Here is a 15000-nt window from a genome sequence, read left to right as displayed (position 1 = left end):
CCTCCTACTCCTTCTCCCCCTCCCCCTCCTCCTCCTCCTTCTCGTCCTCCTCCTCCTCCTCCTCCTCCTCCTTATCACCACCATCACCATTTCCCCCCTCTCCTCCTCATCACCATCACCACTACCACCATTATCCCCACCATCCCCACCACCAGGAAGAGTCGAGATGCCCGCCAAAGATGGCAAGGGGGGGAGGAGCGGGGGGGGGGGGGGGGGGCGGAGGGAATACCCACCAAACCTGGAAAGGAAGGAGAAGGGGAGGGGGGGTGGAGGGGGGTACTCGACCGAGGGGGAGGAGGGAGGTAGGGGGTGGGGGCGAGGGGGAGGGAGGGGTAAGGTCGCTCGTGCCCATCGGTGCCCGTGGGGAGAGGAAGGGGAGGGGGGAGGGGGGGGGAGGAAGGGCGGGGTGATTTCATGGTATTGGAGGGTTGGGTATTGAGGGGTATTGAGGGGAGGGAGGTGAGGTGGGGGGGGGGTATTGGAGAGGGTAATGGGTACCGGATATTGAACAGGATGCGGAGGGTGTAAGGGCGGGCGAGGTATGTGCTGCATGGGGGTACCTATGGGCGTGGGAGCTGGGCACGAGACTTGTGGTAGGTCTGGGCACGAGGCTGGAAATGGGGGCTGAGGACCGGGGGGTGGGGGGTGGGGCTGTGTACGGGACTGGCTACGGGGGCATGGGCATAGGGGTGGCGCATTGGGCACGGGTATGGTGACGTGGGGCATGCAAGGAGTTCTGGGCAAGGAAGGTGAACACGGGGGCTTGGCACGGGAATGGGTATGGGGGCTGGGCATCTGGTTGGTCACGGGGACTACGCATGGGGGACGAGATATGTAGGCTAGATCGGGGGCTGGGCATGGGACTGAGCACAGGGGACTAGGCACGAGACGTTACGGGGGCTGGGCATGGGACTGGGCACGGGGCAAGCGGGGTTCCGAGCGAGTGAGCGCGCGCGCGGAGCGGGGAGGATCGGGGCAGGAACCCGACAGGAAGCGGGCAATTGCAGTGGGCGCGAGACTCCAGCCCAGGGCCACGTGGCGAGGCGGCCGCCATGTCAGCCCACCGCCCAGCCCACTCCTCAGCCCACCGCTTTGCCCATCACCCAGCCCACCCTCCAGCCCACCGCCCAGCCCACTCCTCAGCCCACCGCTTTGCCCACCCTCCAGCCCACCGCCCAGCCCACTGATTTGCCCATCACCCAGCCCACCCTTCAGCCCACAGGACAGCCCACTCCTCAGCCCACCGCTTTCCCCATCACCCAGCCCACCTCCCAGCTCACCGCCCAGCCTATAGGCCAGCCCACTACCCAGCCCACCACCTAGCCCACTACTCAGCCTACCACCCAGCCCACAGGCCAGCCCACCTTTCAGCCCACCTCGCAGCCCACCCTTCAGCCGACCCTTCAATCCACAGGCCAGCCCACCTCACAGCCAACACTTCAGCCCACCTCACAGTCCACCCTTCAGCCCACCACGCAGCCCACCACCTCAGCCCGGCCTTGAAACAGCTGCCTCTTTACCTGAAGGGTTGGAGGATGTGGAACAGAGCCAGGTCGAGGTGGGTTGGAGGACGAGGTCGAGGTCGAGGTGGGTTGGAGGACGAGGTTGAGGTCGAGGTCGAGGTGGGTTGGAGGACTAGGTTGCGGTCCAGGTGGGTTGAAGGACGAGGTCGAGGTGGGTTGGAGGAGGAGGTTGAGGTTGGTTGGAGGACGAGGTTGCGGTTGAGGTCGAGATGGGTTGGAGGACAAGGTTGAGATGGGTTGGAGGACGAAGGGGCATGTGAGCGATAGAGGATCCCAGGACGGTCGAATTATGCCCTCGATATGCCCTCAAAATATGCCCAGACAGATACCCCGCAGCAGAGACTGGCCTTGATACACCTGCTTCTCTAAATAAACTTGAGGCTGAGAGGATGAGGTTGAGGTTGTCCTCGAGAGCTGGGGGCATACGAAGGCCGAGAGGATGAGGTTGAGGTTGTCCTCGAGAGCTGGGGGCATACGGAGGCCGAGAGGTAGCGATAGGTTGTCCTCGAGAGCTGGGGGCATACGGAGGCCGAGAGGTAGCGATAGGTTGTACTCGAGAGCTGGGGGCATACGGAGGACGAGAGTAATAGCTAGGTTGTCCTCGAGATCTAAGGGGGGTGTATACGGGTGAGAGAGGATGCCCTAAGAAGGTCGACCTCGAGATTCAAGGGGGAGCATATAGGTGGGAGAGGATGCCCTAAGAAAGTCGACACGCCCTCGATACACCCTCAATACACTCCCAGACAGATACCAGGACCCCCTTCCCCCCACCCCCACCCCCTACTAGCCCGTGCCACCTAGCGAGGGCATCACGAACGACACCATCTGGCGAAACAGCCATCTGGGAATGTGCCTTATCTCATTACCAGAACCACCTCCCCCCCCCCCCACCCTACCCTACCTTACCCCTACCCCTACCCCACCCCCACCCCCTCCCCCTCCCCCACCCCCTCTCCAGATGGCTTCTCGGAAAACACGTGAATCACAAATGACCGGCGACTCGATACCGTCTTTTCCTCCACACGCCGAGCTGGGTATGTTAATCCTAGGCAGGTAGCCTTGGGGTGCCCGCGGCGTCCGTGCCCAAAGTGTCTGGCCCAACTGACGGAGGCGATGTCGCTCCGGGAGGCTGCGGGGGCACTGGGTATTTCTGCTTCTGTGTCGCTCTCCTATGGCTGCTTCGTGGGTATGCACTCGCACGCACACACACACACACACACACACACACACACACACACACACACACACACACACACACACACACACACACACACACACACACACACACACACACACACACATAGAGAGAGAGAGAGAGAGAAAGAGAGAGAAATGTGTGTGTGTGCGTGTGTGTGTGTGCATATTAGAGCTATTTTCACTACTAGGATTTCCTGTGTGATTCATGTTAGTGGTTGATTTGAAAATGGAGAAAAGAGAAGAGAAAGAGAGAGAAAAAGGAAAAGGAATACCTTAAGAACGCTATGAAATACCAAACAAGAACAAGACATATAGTAACCGCATTTTACGATTACAAATTAAAAAATAAGAATAAAAAAACATAAAAACAGGTGAGCGCTTTGTCCTTCACCTGCAGACGTCTCACCCGCCTACGCGCCGGCAGGTGAGTCACCTAACCCCCAGGACAATGAATGGGGCAGTCACCTGTCGCCGTGGGAGCAGGAATGTGAGAATTTTAGGGGATTTTCGAGTGAAGGAAAGGGGGAAGGTGACATATATCCATGTCGTTATAGTTTTCATATACAGGTGTGTTTGAATGTATGTATGTGCACTTGTATTCATGAATGTATGTATACACCCATGTATGTATGTATATATTCTCGTGTGTGTGTACATATTCTTGTATATATGTATATATTCTTGTGTGCATATATATTCTTGTGTGCATATATATTCTTGTTTGTATGTATATATATATATATATATATATATATATATATATATATATATATATATATATATATATATGCATGTATGTATGCATGTGCATGCGTTGATATTATATGCAGGTGTATACATTTATATGCATATGAATGCTTATTAATAGACCTATTTGTACCTGAATGTTCTTCGGTAAAAAAAAAACCTTGCAACCCATTTAGGAATATCCACTTGCAATAGGCCTATTACTGAAAATCAACATTAAAATCTTCAAAAAGCATATAATAGACATATATGTAAGGGTTAGATTTTAAAAAATAACAATAATAAGACCGAAAAAGGCGTAATGTAGGCCAACATGCAGGGATTAATATTAGATAATAGATTTAACATTGGGACCAAAAGGGGGAATGGAAGAGAGAATATCGGAAATTATGCAGAAAGAGATACATGCAATATTTGAGATTCGCGAAGACTTGCATGGGAATATGGCAGCTTACGTTCGCAAAATTTGGTAGATCATGAATTTGTAAAAGAAATACAGTGATGATAAATATATTAATGATGGCAATGATAATGATATACTATTAAAAAAAAACATCAACAATAACAACAACAACAATGATGATATTAGTGATAAGAAAGAGTGTTAACATGTAAAGACAAATTATATTGCCTTCGGCCTGGGTTTAAATAAGATTTGAAATTCCTCTTTTCAAAGTAGAATGAGAAAGACTATTCCAATAAAGTTTTATTCGCAGGACTCTGCCAGTTCACTCCCAGGACTGTATTAGTTCACTTTTAGGACTCTGCTAGTTCCCTCCCAGGACTCTATTTGTTCACTCCCAGGACTCTGCTAGTTCACTCCCAGGACTCTATTAGTTCACTCCCAGGACTCTATTAGTTCACTCACAGGACTCGATTAGTTCCCTCCCAGGACTCTATTAGTTCACTCCCAGGACGCTGCTTGTTCCCTCCCAGAACTGCTAGTTCACTCCCTGCATTCTGTTCACTCCCAGGACTCAATTAGTTTACTCCCAGAACTCTGTTATTTAACTCCCAGGACTGCTAGTTCACTCCCTGCATTTTGTTCACTCCCAGGACTCTATTAGTTTACTCCCAGAACTCTGTTATTTAACTCCTAGGACTGCTAGTTCACTCCCTGCATTCTGTTCACTCCCAGGACTCTATTAGGTTATTCCCAGTACTTCCTGTCCAGCTCCTGACTGAGAGCTCCTCATTAGCACAAGAAATACATAAGCGCCGTACTCGAGCAGCTTCTCAGATTAGTGAATAAATTAATTAACTGAGTTCGCTGCAAAGGGTCGTGCGGGTTTTTTTTCGCTATGCCCGATTGGCCATCACGACGAACCTGTGCGGAATTAAGAAAATAAAATTAGCGACGACCCTTATCGCTTATGATTGTAAGAGCTTCTTTTTTGCGTAACGAGGCGCCGAAAAGGGGACTTCTGAGGGTGATTAACCTCTTTACGGAAGGTTTAAGGGGGTGAAGAAGGGGTTGGAGGGAGGGGAGGGAAGGAAGGCAGGAAGGAAGGAATTGAGGGAGGGAGGAAGGTATTAAAGGAGGGAGGAAAGAAGGAAGGAAGGAATTGAGGGAGGGAGAAGGGAAAGAAGGAATTGAAAGAGGGAAGGCAGGAAGGAAGGAATTGAGCGAGGAAGGGAGGAAGGAAGGAAGGAATTGAGGGAGGGAAGAAGGAAGGACGAAAGGAAAGCAGGAAAGAAGGAAAAAAGGAGAGAGAGAGAGAAAAACCCTGATCAACCGGCAGGCTTCCGTAGTAGATTTGCCAATTATAGTACATACACACACAGCATATTATTGTTGGTAACACTGTCGGTATCCGGTGTTCCGCCTTTGACCGTGTGTGTGTGTGTGTGTTAATCTATGTGTCTGTATATGCATGTCTGTAAGTGTGTATGTATGTATTTGCTGAGAACCTTACTCAAAAGTAATAATTCTTCATTTATTTATTCCTAAACTTAGACCACTTGCGTTTAAACTTCTGTAAAAGAAAAAAAAGAACAGACAGGAACACATGATACTCCCGGACAACATGATATAGCAAATGACATGATTTCTAAGCTTCCTATGCGTACATATGCTTGTCCCCCCCCCCTCCCCCTCTCTCTCTCTCCCCCCCCTCTCCCCTCTCCCCCCCCGTCCTTTATAAATTCAACCACCCAACCCTTGCATATATTCCGAGTCAATTGACATTCAAAACTTTATTCGTGTTTATGTGTATGCTAGATACACTTGACAGAGATAGATCATTTCCTCAGAGGTATCACGGCGCGAGGACAGAAGCTCCATTATTTATATATATATATATATATATATATATATATATATATATATATATATATATATATGTATATATATATTTTTTTTTTGGGGGGGGGGAGGAAGGGAGAATTGGGGGGTTGGGAGATAGGGATAAATAGATGCAAGAGAAGGAGGAGGAAGAAGAAGAGGAGGGGCAGGAGGAAGAGGAAGAAGAAGAAGAAGAAGAAGAGGGGGAGGAGAAGCAGGCGGAGTAAGGGGAGAGGAGGACGAGAAGAAGAAGAGGGGGAAACAGAACACCGGAGGGAGAGAAAGAAATAAAGAAGAAAACAGACAGACTGAAGCAAAGAGAGAGAGAGACATAGAGATACAGAAACAGAGAGAGAGAGAGAGATACAGAAACAGACAGCGAGAGAGAGAGAAAGAGATACAGAAACAGACAGCGAGAGATACAGAAACAGACAGAGAGAGAGAGACGAGAAAACAGAAACAGACAGACAGAGACAGAGAGATACAGAAACAGACAGAAAGAGAGAGACGAGAAAACAGAAGACAAGTCTCGCTCTTGAACCCCTGACCTTTTATCGTTCAACAAACACGGTAATGCAAGATCTACTTGACCTTTCGTGAACTGATGCTCTGAGCTGAAGAAAAAGAAATGGCACACATTTTTATAAATAGATAAACATGTATTGTGGTGTGTGTGTGTGTGTGTGTTTGTATGTTGGGGATTTAGGTGTGGGGAAGGAGGGGTGTATCTGTAGGCGTGTGTGGGTGTGGGTTGTTGGATGCGTGTGTATGTGGATGTGTGTGTTTGTGTTGTTGGATATGTGTGGATGTGTATTTGAAAGAGAAAAGGAGAGCTAGTGAAAGAGAGAGAGACAGACAGACAGACAGACAGACAGACAGAGAGAAAGAGGAAGAGAAAGGAATTTGAATTAGACTACTTTAGCCTAATTTCATTAGATCTTTTCTTCCTTTACACTTGAGAACAATTAAACGGGGTATGATTTCTATATAAAAATAAATAAATAAATCATCAGACTTTTAGTAAATTGACACATGAATTTTCCACAGTAGTAAAATTATTAAGTAAACAAGTAAATGAAATGTATTTTCCTCCACTTAGTAGAAAATTTCTTCATTACAAAATTACGAATGTTATCCTTTTACAATAGAGCAATGATTTTTTTCCTCGATTACGATATGAAACTGATCCGTAGCGAGGAAATCTAAGTTTAAGAATGACATTTTTATAGAAGCCAAATTCCATTCATGAAGAAGAGTAGAATAAGGTTAAGAGAATAAGAGAAGAATAAGGGCTTTGACTTTTCCATTAAGCAAACAAAAGAGCATCGCAAGAAGGGATGTGGTAAGCAGATATGAATAAAGGAATATTAAGAATAAAAGACGTTATTACAAAATAACATGAAAAATATAAGCCATTATTGGAAAATAACATGTCCCGTCCTTCCGTCAACAGGGAGTTTATGAGAAAAGTTTAACCTCACTCGTTTTCCCGCGCACGAAAACCGTTTTATTCCACGTGACAAACAAAAGCGCATCGCCCAGAAGGAATTGAAACTCACATGTATATATACATACAAGAATATATATACACACGAGAATATATAAATACACATACAATAATATGTAAACACACACGAGAAAATATCGAAATAAGAAAAACAATAACAGACGAAATAATAAATTCTCGCGGCGAATAAGAGTAATGAAGAAGAGGTGTTCCTCTCTGCAGATACTCCTAGATTGGGATAATAATAAAAAAACACGAATTATATTTCTTAACAGAGTGAATGAAGTATAAAGTAATTCATCTGAAAAGAATACTTAAATTCTGTCTTTCTATAACTGAGAATTATTACGAAAAGCTATAAAGTGATATCGTTTTCTCCCTTTCCACGTGACAAACAAAAACGCATCGCCCATAAGGAATTGTTACAGATTAGAATAAAAAAGACAAATTCATATCCTTCCGTAATAGAGAGTGAGAGGCAAGTATAAAGTAACATAAATAACAGGAATTCTATCCTTCTATAACAGGATATTTAAGAGAGGGTATTATCTAACTATTTAGCCTCCCACTGACCGTTTTCTTCCTCTCCGCGTGACAAACAAACGCGCATCGCTCAAACGGAAATGATACTCGCAGGTGGGAATAAACACCAAAAACTGAAGAATAAATTAAAGAGACAAGTATAAAGTAACTGATTTGAAAAAAAAAGACACAAACTGTATCCTTCCAAAACAAAGAGTAATTTAGTAAAGGGATAAATTAACTCATTTTGCCTCCCACTGACACCGTTTTCTCCCACTCCGCGTGATGAACAAACACGCATCGCTTGGAGGGAAAGTGATACTCACAAACTGGAATGAAAGACAAAAAAATAAAAAGAAGTATTAACTCATTTGCAAAAAGACACGAATTCTATCCTCCTATAACAGAGGATATTTTAAGAAAAGGTATAAAGTATCTATTTAGCCTCCCGCCGACACCGCTTTCTCTCCCTCTCCGCGTGACAAACAAAACCGCATCGCCCGAAGGAACAAAAGCCAATAGCTGATCGTTCCCCCCGGCGTCTCCTTATGCTGTTATCTCCGCGCGCTTTGGCCTAAAAGGAAATGAGTTTTTAGAATTTATCACGTGTGGCTTTTGGACTGATCGCCGACCAATGATCAGGGCGCCACGGGGGGGTTCGTGGGTGGATGGGTGGGTGGGTGGGTAAGGGGTGGGTAGGCCTATGTCATTAGTCACAGGTGGAATTTGGGTTTCCAGGTGGGTAAGCGGATTAGAAAAGGTTCTGGGATTAGGTGATTGGTGAGGATTAGGGGGAGGGTGATTATACCTTTGGTGATACATATGCATACACACACACGCACGCACGCGAACACACACGCACGTACACGCGTATCTGTATGCGTGTGTGTGTGAAAGAGAGAGAGGGATAATTGTATACATATAGGACTATCAATAAACTTTGGAATGGAATTATCAGGAAAACAAATCTGTGTACTTTTAATTTTGCTTCATACATTATTTTCATTTAAATCTTTTCTACATTTGTCAACATGAATACGTGTCGTCCTTGCTTAAGACAGTGGATTTTCTACACACACACACACACACACACACACACACACACACACACACACACACACACACACACACACACACACACACACACACACACACACACACACGCACACACACACACACACCGCAAACCCCAAACTCCTTATCCGATTCTAACAATGCCCCTTTTTTCTCTCTCTCCAGCGGACTCGAACAGGACGGCCGAGGAGTCCAGCCGGTGTACCTGAGCTGCTCCTCGGGCCGAGTCGAGTGGCAGTATCCCCGCGCAGGACTCAGGGTCATCCTCCGGTCCCCCCACAAGGACCGGGACTTCCAAGCCTGCATCAAGGGGGACCCCAAGTTCGAAGGCGCCAGGGTCTATCTCGAGGGTTACCGCTCTCTCCTGCCGCTGTTCGCCCTCGACGACGGCCGCCCTCAGGAGCTGGTGCGCTGCTTCACGAGCTACAAGGGCCAGGCGGCGCTGTACGTCGAGGCCGAGCCCAGCGCCGACGACCTGAAGAAGGAGGTCGCCGCCTTCGACTACGACCTGCAGACGCTCGCCAAGGGAAAGATCTACGACCCGCTCGAAGGTGAGTCTCCGGGGAAGGATAGGGAAGGGGAGGAGGGGAAAAGAGAAGAGAAGAGAAGAAAGGGGAGGGGAGGGGAGGAGGGGAAAAGAGAAGAGAGGAGAAGAGAAGAGGGGAGGGGATGAGAGAAGAGGAAAAGAGAATAGAAGAAAGGGGAGGGGAAAAGAGGGGAGGAGGAGGAGCAGGGAATAGTAGGGGGAGGGAGGAGGAGGAAGAGAGGAAGGGGAGGAGGAGAGGAAGGAAGGAAGGAAGAAACATAATGAATGAGTAAGGGGGAGAGGAAGATAAAAGAAAGAGAGGCGAGAGAAAAAGAAGAAAACGAGAGAGAGAAAAGGAGAGGAGGGGGAGAACTTGAAAGGAAGAAGGAACAGACAGGGAGGAAAGGGAGTTGAGGAGAGAACCGGAGGAGATATATGTAATAGAGGAAGGAACGGAAGATGAAATGAGGTGATTAGGAAAGGAGAAGAGGAATGAGGAAGTGGGAGAAAAAAGAATGAGGGGTGTGGCAGAAAACCGTTAGTAGGAAACGCAAATATTACATTAACTGTTCTTATTAAACTACAGCCGAAAAAATAATGAAATAAAGACTTCAAACAGAAAACATGATAACCAGGCTACGTAGATGTAGAATGATTGACAAATGAAAAAAAGAAAATAAACTATTTGTTATAATGAAACTGGATAAATAGATAAAATAATTATAAAATGGGCAATATCGTGTACTCTCGGAAGCCATTCTAGACATTTTAAAGATAGTCTATTTCTAAGATATATTTCTAAATCCTAAATAGAGGGAGAGGGAGAAGGAGAAGAAGGAGAGAAAGAGAGAGAGAGAGGATAGAAGAGGAGAGAGAGAGGATGAAGAAAGTTAACCGAGGAAGGAGAAAAAGAAAGAAAGAGGATGAAAAATCCGACAAAAAATAAAAACCGAGAGAGAGAGAAAAAAAGAAATCAATCATATTTATCACATTTAGCGACGTTCATCACCCTACCCTTTTGCAACGCGAGATACACGCAACTATACCCTTCCGTCCTTGTCCCTTCACCATTCATTGCCTTCCACTCCATACCCATTCGCCTCCCCCATCTACCCCCAACCCTCTACCTTCTACCCCTTCCCCTCCATCCCTTACCTTTCCGCCTCTACCCGCCACCCCTACCACTCCACCCCTTTCCCTGTACCGCTTTCCCTTTACTCCTTTGCTTCTACCTCTTCCGCTTCACCGGGCTTCTCGCCACTCAGATGCCTCTGTGCTCCTTTCCTTCCACCCCCTACATCTCCACTCTTCCCCCCTACCTCTACCCTTTTCCCTCCATCCCCGTACCCCTCAACCCATTCCCTCTAGCCTTACCCTCTACCCCAACACTCCACCCCCTACCCTCTACCTCAACCCTCCCCCTCTGTGTCTCTACCCCAACCCTCCACCCCTACCCTCTACCCCAACCCTCCACCCCCTACCCTCTACCCCAACCCTCCACCCCCTACCCTCTACCCCAACCCTCAACCCCGCTACCCTCTACCCCAACCTTCCACCCTTTCCCTCTACCTCAACCCTCCACCCCCTACCCTCTACCCCCCAACCCTCCACCCCCTACCCTCTACCCCAACCCTCCACCCCTACCCTCTACCCCAACCCTCCACCCCCTACCCTCTACCCCAACCCTCCACCCCCTACCCCTCCACCCCCAACCCTGCACCCCCAACCCTGCACCCCCGTACCCCTTCACCCTTTCCCGCTACCCCAACCCTCAACCCCGCTACCCTCTACCCCAACCTTCCACCCTTTCCCTCTACCTCAACCCTCTACCCCAACCCTCTATCCCCCTACCCTCCACCCCGCTACCCTCTACCCCAACCGTCCACCCTTTCCCTCTACCCCAACCCTCCACCCCCTACCCATTACCCCCAACCCTCCCCCTCTGTGCCTCTGTGCCTGATGCCCCTACGATCTCATCTCCGCATCTGGCATTCGCATCATTTTATATAGCAGCTCGTGCCTCGTGCCCGGATCTCGCTCTCTGCCCTGCCCACGCGCCCTTCACCGCCCGCGCTCCCTCCTTCACCGCCCGCGCTCCCCCTTCATCGCCCAGCGTTTCAGATCCTCGCTTGACGATTTTTTTTCGATTTTTTCTGCCTTATTTTCATTATTATCGTTGTTGTTTTTTGGGGGGGGTATTTCTTTTATGGCTGGTATTTTTATGATTTTGGAGAAAATCGTTGAAAAAGATAAGTAAAAAAAAACTCTGTTGATGATTTAGATATTGTTTTTGTTGTTTTTTTCTTGCTTATTTTGGAAAAAATCGTTAAAAAAATGAACAAACAAACAAAAAAAGCGTTGGTGAAACAGCACGAAAAAAAAATCTTGCTCTACGTAAAATAAATCATTTTTTTCCTACTGTGATATTTTTTCTCCCGTCAACGCACAGTAGGAATCTTTGTGTTTATCTGTCGGATCTTATTTAAATACTTATAAATGTTGTTTTTTTCCATAATGAATGGGGTAAGACATGTAGATATAGTGATATGACGGATGGATGTTCATAGTATGTATATGTGTGGTGTGTGTGTGTGTGTAAGTGTAAGTATGTGTGTGTGTGTGTGTCTGTCTGTCTGATTGTGTATGTGTATGTGTTTGTATGGTTGTGTGTCTGTGTGTTTGTGTTTGAGTGTATGTATATGTGTGTTTAAGTGTATGTGCGTGCGTGGATGCATATGTGTGTGCTGTGTGTGCACGTGTTCATATACGTGTCAAGAAGAGTGACTGTAATTCTCCACAATTACAGTTACAGCAAATATACTAATGTGGCAACACCCGCTGAAGTCACGGCATCACATCCAGACTTCACATTATTTTTTATCGCTTTGCATCGCCTTTCGTGTTCCATTTATCCGCTGTTTTGGAAGAAGGAGATGAAGAGGAATGGGAAGAGAGGAAAAAGGGAGGGAGAGAGGGAGAGGAAGAAATGAGGGAGAGGGAGTGAGGAAGAAAGAGGTAGAAGAAGAGAGAGAGAAAAGAGGAACAGGGAGGTACGAAGAAAAGAGGAATAAGAAGATATGAAGGAAAGAGGAATAGGGAGATACAAAGAAAAGAAGAAGGAAGAGGGACAGGGAGATACAAAGAAAAGAAGAACAGGGAGTTACGAAGAAAAGAAGAGCAGGGAGAGAGAAAGAAAAGAAAAACAGGGAGATACGAAGAAAATAAGAACAGGGAGATACGAAGAAAAGAGGAACTGACAGATGCGAAGCGAGTAAGAAAAGATGAACAAGAAGAGAGGACGAAAAGAAGAAGGAAGAGGGGAAACTTGGAAATTCGTCTCTTGTGTTATTCCTGAACTTCGCGAGTGTAAACATCCTCTTTTGCGAGAGAAATTTTCGGGAACAAGGAAAACCAAACAGTTACTTTTTTTTTCTTCGTTTGTTTTTCTTCTTCTTCTTATGCATCTTCTTCCAGTTTCTTCTTCTTCGCCGTCGTCGTTGTTTTATTTGTTTTTGTTTGTTTTATTTTTTTCTTAACGTTTTTTTTCGTCTTTTTCTTTTTTCTCGTTTCTTCGTCTTGTTTTCCATTAGTTGTTCTTCGTCGTCGTCGTGTTCCTCCTCCTCCTCCTCCTCTTCTTCTTCTTCTTCTTCTTCTTCCTCTTCTTCTTCCTCTTCCTCTCCCTCATATGCTTCTTCTTCCTCTTTCTGCTCTTCATCTTCGTTCTTTTCCTCTTCTTCTTCTCCCACCCCCCTCCTCCACCTCCTCTTCTTCTTCCTCCTTTTCTTCTATTAATTTGTCCTCCTCTTTTCCCCCATCCTTCCTTTCTCCTCTTCCTCCTTTTCATTCATGCTCATCTTCTACCTCCCCCCATCTTCTTTTTCTTTTTCTTCTCCCCCTCCTCCTCTTTCTTCCCTTTCCTCTTCTTCCTTGTCCTCCTCTCCCTCCTCCTCCACCTCCTCCTCCTCCTCCTCCTCCTCCTCCTCCTCCTCCTCCTCCTCCTCCTCCTCCTCCTCCTCCTCCTCCTCCTCCTCCCCCTCCCCTCCCCTCCCCTCCCCTCTCCCCTTCTCCCCTTCCTCCCCCTCCTCCTCCTTCTCCTCCCCCTCCTCCTCCTCCTCCTCCTCCTCCTTCTCCTCCTCTCCTTCCCTCTTCTCCCCTCCCCCTCCCCCTTCTTCTCCACCCCAGAAGTATGATCTTGTTTATATTTGTTTTCAAACCGGATTAAAGCGATAATAAACCCTTCATAATATCCCTTTCTCTCTTGGAAAAGAACTTACGAATCCTAATATTTAATCCCTTATATCCTAGATTACTGATGCTTATAAGCTCAATAAAATGGAATCAAACCCCTTTATATATGAATTATAAGCTCAAAAAATCTTATATAATCTAATCCATTTTATATATAAACTCCGGAAGAGAAAATCGAATCAAATTCCATTTATATATATATAAGCTCAGAAAAGTAAATCAAATCAGATCCTTTTTATTTATAAACTTTAAAGAATTGAATCAAATCCCGTTATATTTAAACTCAAAAAAGAAAATATAACCAAATCTCTTTTTATATATAATCTAAAAAAAAGAAAATGGAATCAAATCCCTTTTAACTATAAACTCAAAAAACAAAAGCGAAATAAAAACCGAGTCGAATCTCATTCATATACAAACTCCAAAAAAAGAAAAAAAAAAAAAAGAAGTAGAGACATTGCCCGTAAAATACGCACCTCGTAATATGGAAACATTAAAATACAAGTCTTTGTGGAGTATAAAGGCCTTTTCCTTCGATAATAAAGCACCGTTGCTGCTTAGTATGAGGCGAGCGAGGAAGCCGGGCAGTGCGTACGTGCGGCCGCGTCCTCTCGTGCAAGATGGTCGCTTCGTGGAAATCGTAGGTTGAGCATTTGTTAAGGTTCGGGAGAGGAAATGTTTCTTTGTGTTTATGTGGGTGAGTGGGTGTCGAAGGGGGTTTGTGTGGGTGTCGAAGGGGGTTTGTGTGGGTGTCAAAGGGGGTTTGTGTGAGTGGGTGTGTGTGTGTGGGTGTGTGTGTGTGTGTGTTTGTGCGTGTGTGTGTGTGGGTGTGTGGGTGAGTGGGTGTCGAAGGGGGTTTGTGTGTGTGTGTGTGTTTGTGCGCATGTGTCGGAAATATCTCCGACACAGATGTTTGCATACCACATCCATCCTCGAAACCGTAAAAAAAAATTCTCAAAATAACATAACAATCAACTTCAATTTCTAACCCTCGACGCGACGAACCACCATTTAACATAGTTTCCCCATTTTTTCTCTCACCCTTTTTTCTCTTCCTTTCTCCCTCCCCCCATTTTCTCTTCCTTTTTTCTCTCCCCCCTTCCTCTCTTCCTTTTTTCTCCCTCTCTTTCTTAGGAGGCGAAGAAGCATAGGATCCGAAGCACGAGGACCCATAAAGTCTCGAGGCACCGAAGGCAAGCGCTCCTGATGTACTTCACAGGCCAAGTAGCACAATTTAGTCCCAATGGCAGGATCTCTGTTTAAGGTTGAAAACAGCGCTGTACCGAGCCACGTCCCGGGACCTTAACCCGTTGATGACCCTTAAGCGCATACGCCACAAGAACCAAATCGGTATGACCATTAGGGTCCTAAT

The 15000-nt window shown here is 46.5% G+C and overlaps 1 protein-coding gene across 2 annotated transcripts in view; it reads left to right on the top strand.

Moving 5' to 3' along the window:
• Positions 1 to 15000, top strand: part of LOC113805597 (meteorin-like protein) — a 45511-nt gene that overhangs the window by 14451 nt on the left and 16060 nt on the right. For both annotated transcript variants that reach the window (XR_011398399.1, XM_027356623.2), the window contains exon 2: positions 9020 to 9405. Coding sequence is in view for 1 of the 2 variants with exons in the window: in XM_027356623.2 (XP_027212424.1) it covers positions 9020 to 9405 (386 nt within the window). In the remaining variant the exon portion in view is untranslated. The remainder of the gene's footprint in view (positions 1 to 9019; positions 9406 to 15000) is intronic.

The sequence above is a fragment of the Penaeus vannamei genome, chromosome 43 (genome assembly GCF_042767895.1).
Source record: "Penaeus vannamei isolate JL-2024 chromosome 43, ASM4276789v1, whole genome shotgun sequence".
NCBI lineage: Eukaryota > Metazoa > Arthropoda > Malacostraca > Decapoda > Penaeidae > Penaeus > Penaeus vannamei.
The sequence above is the reverse complement of the archived record's forward strand: the minus strand, read 5'-3'. Positions and strand labels throughout refer to the sequence as shown.